Source organism: Ambystoma mexicanum, chromosome 2p (genome assembly GCF_040938575.1).
Source record: "Ambystoma mexicanum isolate Mex_15411 chromosome 2p, UKY_AmexF1_1, whole genome shotgun sequence".
NCBI classification, from domain to species: domain Eukaryota; kingdom Metazoa; phylum Chordata; class Amphibia; order Caudata; family Ambystomatidae; genus Ambystoma; species Ambystoma mexicanum.
The window spans coordinates 912,428,085-912,436,037 of NC_090923.1; the positions used below are offsets into that span (position 1 = coordinate 912,428,085).

Sequence of the window (7,953 nt, forward strand, 5' to 3'; positions counted from 1 at the left end):
TCATAAGTTTGCACCTTATTTTTTATTTGTGGCAGACAACTTCATGTGCACTTTCAATCCGGATCATTGCAGGATCGGCTGGAGCTCCTCCGGGAACATGTCCGCTTACATGGCCCTGTAGCCACGCCCCCAAAGTACACATAATTATATACGCCGACGACCTGGTCATCATAGACCAGACTCAAATTGGTTTACAGCGCCTTTTGGAAAAATTACATCATTATATGGATGAAAACGATCTGACCATAAACATTGCGAAAACCAAGATCATGATGATCGGGTCAAGTTAAGGAAAACGATCTAAATACATTAAATTGAGGATCGGGGGTAAAGTGCTAGAGAGGGTAACATCAATTGGCTATCTGGGACTAAACTTCAATACATAAATTGCTGAAAAACCAAGATTTGATTAACTGTATCAAAAGACATCTCAGCTGGCCTCACAAGGTGCGATCCAGCACTCAAGGTACGGGAAGTTCTCAATGGGTCCCATAGGATTGTTTTTATACAAGCAAGGTGATCCCTATACTAACATATGGGGGTGAGGCAACTCTAAATTTATCTTGGAAGACATGAGCACGACTAGAAGGTAAATTCTGGAAGACGGTTTTGAAGTTGCCTATGATTATGCCCATAGTGGCATTCGAGCAGAATTCCGTCTTCAATCATTAGAATCGATAGTGCAATGGAAATCCCTCTGTCTATTAAGAAAATTAATGGTCAACACACCGGCTCAAGGCTATGTCATGATGAAACAAAAGGTGCAGGAAAAAGATTGAGAACCCTGAGAGAATGGAAAAGCAAGTGTGAAGACAATCTAAGGTGTTTGAACTCCTCTGTCACTCAGTTGATTGAAAATCCAGAGAAGGTCAAAGTGAAGTTGAAACAAATGGATTGGATTCACACATTAGAAGGTAACGTGAAACTGTCAGCAACGAGAGAAATGTGCAGCAGACACAGAAAGATGAATACCATCCCCCATTACCTTGAGAAATTTCTGAATCAATTGCATCGTGACTCACTAATGAGAATAAGACTAAATGTCTATCAAACCAACGAATACCGTCAGAGGACGGGGGGGCAAGGTAAAAATATGGGGTTTGAAGGTCACTTAATGACAGTCCCGAAACAGTAAAACATCTGTTAATCGATTGCAAAAAGATATCGGAAGAAAGAACATTGTTTATCGGGAAATACATTGGGCATTTTCAGACCGTAACGTCTGACGACTGGTGGGTGTTCTTGGGAGGTTGTAACTGTGCTATGGTTTGTGCAGAGTTAGATTTTTTTAAGTAAAATACTAAAAGAGTTTGACAAGCTGGGTTAGGAGGAAGGAATTGGAATTGAAACAAAAATGAAACTAATTGTAATCGTGTGATTAATTGAATGAGAGACCCCAATGTAGAATGTCTACTTGAAACAAATTGGGTCAATGGTAGTTATTCAAACCGTTTTGTGATTATAGATTGTTGGTTAAATTAATAAGTAAATGTGGTGAGCAGATTAAAAGTGTGTAAAAAGTTTGTTTATAAACTAAACTACACAAAAATAAAATAAAAAATAAATTATTTGATGGTCGTAGCTTGCTCCCATCTTAGATTTACGTTTAGATTAGGGGTTTTTCTCACCCATTATACAATTTAATAAACACCCTTGAACTGTGATCACTTGTGTCTGTCTTTACTGTTGCCACCATGAGTTCCTTACATCACTTACACAGAAGTTACATTCAATAATGCAGCCAGATAAGAGTTTGAAGTGGGAGTATTTTACTCCCTTTTTAGGGAGTGAAAAAGAAATTCCCTTTCCCAATGAGCAATTGTTTTATACAAGCAAAGAAAAATGTATATATGTGTGTATATACACACACGCTCAAATAGAGATGTACCGTTTTTAATGGTAATTTATGCAAATTAAAAGATTAATTCTGACCATAAAGTTTCCCTTTAGACAAGGCAGTAATAATATTAGCGTGCCTTCCTTTGACACTGCTCTGCTGGTACCACTGATATCAACATATATCCATAGAGCTGTGTTGGTGGCAACAGGGCTGGCAGGCTCCTATGTGTCCTCTGCTTACTATATTTCTTGGGAGTATTTGAAATCCCTAATTTGTTTTATTGTTGCCATTTATATGGATTTAAAGCTGGCTGGTACACTGATAATCCCTAGGTCTGATTAAACCTGAAGATAGAGCCAGCCACATTATAAAAAAGCAAGCGGTTTCAGGCATCAAGGATGGCAGTTCTGCAAAGGGCCACACAGACAAAGCATTCAAGTTAATACATGTTCCTTTATTAATAGCACACTGGCTGCATTTTGTATCTTCTCCATTTATCTTATCAGTTTTCAACCGGTCCTGTTATGCTTCCTATGATGTTCCCGTGTCACGTGCTGTCCCCCAGGCCCTTCCCCATAGTGACCACATCACAACCATGCACATTACTAATGGTATTTACATCCTCATAGTTGTCAACTTTTGAACGTGAGTTCGAGGGCCACTTGTTGAGTCTCTCTTACAGTATGCGGATATCGTCCTTACCTAGAGTCTAAGTTCTGCCCAACTCCCAACAGGCTTCTCTTGGTGTGATGTTTTTCCCAGCAGTGTCCTGCCTGCGTGCAGTTCATCCAAGTAGCACCTCAGTATCCTACCACTTTCAGCTTCTTCCCATTGCCTTGCCAGTGTGGCCTCCCCACAGAAGTGTCTTTTAAGTTTGAGCTTCCCCGCTGAGGATATGGTATGATATTCAGTGTGAGCGCACCCACAACACTACATGACAAACATGACACTGCTTTGAGCGAGATCACACTAACAGGCCCTGCTGTTAGTTTGATCTCGCTCAAAGCAGTGTCATGTGTGTGTGAGTTCACCCCATGAAGTACTCTGTGAGTGTGCTACTAGTAGTGCCTTGTTAGTATGAGCTTATTCCCAGCAGTGCCCTGTCAGTGTGTGGACTCCCACTGCCATGTCAGTTTGTGGGCTTGCTGCCAGCGGTTCCCTGATAGTAGGACCTTCCTCCGTGTAGTGCCCGTCAGCCCTAGTTGCCCCCAACTATATGGATTGCCTCTAATCGTGCCATGTCAATGTTATAGGGATTTTGCAGTGTGAGATTTCTCAATAGTGCCCCGTCAGTGCTGTAGGTCTCTAGAATCCTGAGCCGCCTCCCAGCAGGGCTATCATCTAAGAGTGCTAGAGGACTCAGTGTGAGATTTCGTCAGCAGTGCCCTTTCAGTGCTAAAGGATGAGATTAATGTACCAGTGCCCTATCAGAACTCCAGCAGTGTGGACTCCTCCAGACTGTACCTTAGGAGCTCTGCCGGCCCCCAAAAGATATTTTACTAGCAGCACCCGGGCAGTGGCGCAGGCGATCAATAGAGTGAACTTCATTCAGTAGCGCTGCAGCATGCTAGGGTTATGATGGGGGCAGTGTAAATAGCTGTCGCAACAACTCAAGCAGTGGGAGCTTCTCCTGTTTTACAGGACTGCATACGCATGAGATTCCCTGAGGCAGTGCCCTGGTAGTGCTAAGGCATCCCAGCAGTGTGATTTTCCTGCAGCAGTGCCCCATCCGTACTCTAGCAGTGTAAACTTCAACAAGCAGTGCACCGTCAGTAGCAGGGCTCCAGCAGAGTGAGTTTTCTTCAGCCATGCCCTGCAAATGCTTAGGGCCTCTAGTAGGTTCACCCAGCACTGCCAGGCTACGGTGTATTTTCTCAGTCAGTGCTAGAGGATTTAAGCAGTGCACATTTTACCCAGCAGTGATGTTAAATTAAGACACCAGCAGTGTGAGGACTGCCATGTCAGTGAAAAAGGAGTCTATTATTGTATAATGTACCCATCAGTGACGGATATTGGTCTTCAGCTGTGTGAGCTTCCTCCGGCAGTAAATCTTCAGTGATATAATTCGAGCAGCGTTTGTCCCTCTACTAGTACTTTCTTCATGTGAACTCCTTCCCAGAATTATCTTGTTGGTGGGAATGTCTTTCCTGCAAGGTCCTCTTAGAAGGGGCTTCTTCCCAGGGAGCTTAGTGAATGTGAAAAGATCCCAGCAGTGCTCTGTCAGTGCTGTATGACTCGCCCAGTCTCTGGCTGCACTGCACGATAGGCCCGCTGGTGACTTTGGACCCCAGCAGAACCCTGTGACTGCAGACCGTGGGGCTGCCAATAGTTCATGGCTCCCAGTGCTGCAGGACTCCAGGAGTGTGAGATTTGTTAACAACAGTTGCTCAGTATGCTATGGAGCCCCAGCAGTTCGAGATTCCTGCAGCAGTGCCATGGCAGTTCTAAGGGACTTTAGCAGTGTAGTCTTACCCAGCGGTGCCCAGTCATTCGACCGCATCCTGCGATCTTCCTCTAGAAGTGACCTATCGTGACCTGTCTGCTTAAAGAACACTGGCAGTGCAAGCACCCCACCCGACAGTGTTAGGACTACTGCAGTGTGGGCGTCTTCTTAGGTCCATTAAGCTTCGGCAATATGGGAATTGCCCTGCAGTGCTCTGCCATTACTAGAGGGCGCCAGTGTGAACTTCCCAACTAGCAGTGGGATCTTACCCGGCCAGTGCTGTAGGACTCTACAAGTGTGAGGTTAGAGGTCCCTACAAGTGGGGCCGTCATCGTGAGCTTGCTCTCCCTGTTTTGACAGTGGTATCTTGATTTAAGAATTACAGCCTCGATACCTCCACATTAGCAAAATAAGTTAGCATTGTAAAGCCATCTACACATGGCATTTGAAAAGTGGCGACACCCCCAGTCTGACAAAAAAAAGGAGTGTCTTTTTCTGAACACGCGGCCTGGATATGCGGTGCGGGAGAAGAGGGCTGCACTTTTATGGCTGTGCTCTGAAGTACCATATGCACGTCACGTGTTGTTGTGTGCCATTATTCGGAGGGGGTAGCCGGTGGTGTAACACAACAGGACGGGACGCCTGCACAATGAGGTGATGGGCACTTATTTCTGTCAGCCAGAGACACACCAAGGCCTTGGTTACTCACTGCCCCCAGTGGTGCACACTATGCTCTTCACTTCCGTTCTTCAGTAATTCAACACGCAGGGAGGGATTTCAGTCACCTTGACTTGCTAGTCAGGCATCCAACAGGGCCCCTGGAAGCCCACCAGGATTTTTCTCAAGAACTTCCTCATCCATCCATGGGGTGAGGCACAACCAAGAGGGGCGCCATTTGGCGGAGTTCAATGTTAAGGGCAGGGCAGCACTGTTAACGCTCGTTGTTCTCTGGGAACTCAGGGTACCAGATTTGGACTGGCCTACAGGGCAATTCCCGAATTACTGGACCAGCATGCTAGTGTGGGCCACTATTTTGGCCAAAGACGGTCACATTGCTGAGTTAGCCAGTAGGTTTGACCAGTGTTAAAACACATCGTTTTTTATACATTTACAGCACATGTCACTAAACAACCCCCCCCCTTGGGTACTACTAAAAAAGTCTTGTCACAAAAGGCACGAACCTGGGCCATTGTTTCATTAGCGCCGCAGCCAACCAATTTGATGTCCCAGTCTGACCCTGCAGGGCACTTATTCAGAAGTGAAGGAAGGGAGGTAGGGCGTACTTGTTTCTTTGAAGGTAAGGCATCCGCTTGTACCCTGTTTGCCCAAGATCACTCATGTTTCCTGTTTTAGAGGTCCTAGGTCACAGTGAGCGAATTGGACTGTAGGTAGATATGGGAGCCTAAGCACAAGGAGATAAAGTGATGTCCTAAGATCGCTTCATTTGGTAAAGTGGGGAAGTTGGAGTTTGAAATCTGCCCTTTCGCTCCACATAAAGTAACCAATAGACAACCTATACACCCTGGTGCATAACATGTTCAACCAATCACCCAATCCGCGTGAATCCTCACACCACAGCTCTCCCATTTAAACCAGCCAACCTAAATTAGTAGACACATGAGGCCAAGTGATGCTCAAATAACAGGATTGTTTAATATCAAAATATAACTTAGTCTAAAACATTTTTTCTGGGCTTTTCTATACATTTCCACGAACATAACATTTAACCGCACTGACTGGACGGGCGTGGGAGGTCAGTAGAAACAAAATGGCGGGGAACAGTGCAGGAAAATGAAAAACTTGCAAAGAACAGTACAAGTTGGAAGGGGTGAAAACACAGAGGTCTCTTACGTATTTCTGCATCTTACAACCAGCGAACAGCACGCACATTTTCACCATGATCCCAGTGTGCTGCAAGAGATGATTCATTTCCCCCACGGCAACACTGCATGTCCTTTCAAAATTGTTCGTTACCAATTAGTGTCAGTGATTCCAGCAAATCAAAATGTTTGCGTGCCATACCAAAAAAAAAAACAACATTGGCATTCAGAGAAAAACACGGAAATCAGAGTTTTCTTTCATTAGGTGATCTATAAAACCCTACAATCATGGAACCTTCATGCAGGTTGGCCTTCTTGATGGCGCTCTATCCTGCCCTTGAAGCACCTTTAGCGTTTCGCCCTACGTCCGGCTGAGTTGCGCCCACTTTTGCGGTAGAGTGACTGCTTCTCCTGGTTCAGTGGGCAGTATTTCAGGGTATGGGCCCTGTCGCCGGTGGCACCGCAAAGGGGACAGGCATACTTGCGCAGAACTGGACAGACGATGGTGCCATCGCCCTTCTTGAGTATGTGGGATGAGTAGACTTTCTTGGACTCTCCGTTGTGCTTGCAAAAGTTGCAAATGCTACAGGGTGAGGAGGGAAGCATTGAGGCAGAGGTGCCAGTTGTGGAGGCCTGCCCTTCTGAGTTGATGCTTTCACTGCTGCTGGCATCGCTGGCCCGCCGGTAGGGCATGTCCAGGCTGTTCGGTGAGGTCGGGCCCGGGCTGGAGTCCAGTGATCTAGTTAGCCGGTGCTCCCATTCCCTCTGCCTCTCTTCCACAAGGGCTGCAACAACACTAGACAAATTGAAATAATCCCTCCAGGGATCAAATAGGCTCTTGGGTGGCATGGTACCAGTCACCATGCTCCCCTGCGAGATGGGCATCATGGTGTGTTGTGGTGATCCCAGCTCCTGACAGCTTAGTGAAAGTGTCTGTGGAAAGCTGACTTTTATAGAGTTAGCAGACACAAGAAGGAAACATGCAGAAGGCGTGGCTTGAGATTTAAAGGGACACACCATTCTCATCAGACCCTCCCAAATGAGTGTAATAATGACTCCTGTTTCTCAATGAGATTGCTGTGCATATGGCTGGGGATAGATGATGAATCTTTAATGACAGCAATAGGAAAAGACAGGGGGCGGAGGGGAGGAGGGTGATTCCTCTTTTATGGTCAAATACATGGTTAGAATCTTTTTCAATGATTTCTCTCTACCACTATCTGCTGTTAACTTATTATAACAGCCGTATGTCTGATGTTTTTTCTGGCACCTTCTCCCCATGTCACTGCCGCTACTTCACTGAGCGGCTCAACGCATTTTACAGTAGCAGGTGCAAAGCTGTTGTCTGGGGGGGTGGGGGGGGGAAAGGGCCAAAAACAGAGTGTTACGGAGAGCACAGGTTAAAGGGGGGGAACCAGAGGTATGGGAGCTGACCCTCCATTTAACATTTGGATACAATGCAGTGAAAAGTTCAGTGCAGTGAAATGGGGTAGATCTTTATTTCTGTACATATGCATTGCCCTTTGCGTGAGAAGACACATAACCACTGAAAGACACTCACTTGAGCCATGACCTGTAGGTGGAGTCAACATAGCAAGAGAATCACTCCAGCACTCAGTAGCACACCTGGTAGCAAGGCATCACTTTCATCCCTCTCTGAAAGAAGGGCCCCAGTTACAATGAACCGCCTCATCCCTGACAAGTGGGGGCGGGGGGCACTGTACAACAGTACCACCACTACATGCCTAATTTTGTAGAAGAACCTTATGTGCAAGATTATACTATGAAAAATGAGTAGTGATGCTGAGGTGAATGCCCGATAAGTGCACAGTGACCTCATCTCTTGTTGC

General features: G+C 45.9%; 1 protein-coding gene across 1 annotated transcript; it reads right to left on the reverse strand.

The window, feature by feature from the left end:
* Window positions 1–6,451: 6,451 nt before the first annotated feature.
* NANOS2 (nanos C2HC-type zinc finger 2) lies at window positions 6,452–7,123 on the reverse strand. The gene is made up of 2 exons (XM_069646311.1): window positions 6,798–7,123; window positions 6,452–6,710 (listed from the first exon to the last, which is right to left on the reverse strand). The coding sequence occupies exons 1-2, from the start codon at window positions 7,121–7,123 to the stop codon at window positions 6,452–6,454; spliced, it is 585 nt and encodes a 194-aa protein (XP_069502412.1).
* Between the last annotated feature and the right edge of the window lie 830 nt (window positions 7,124–7,953).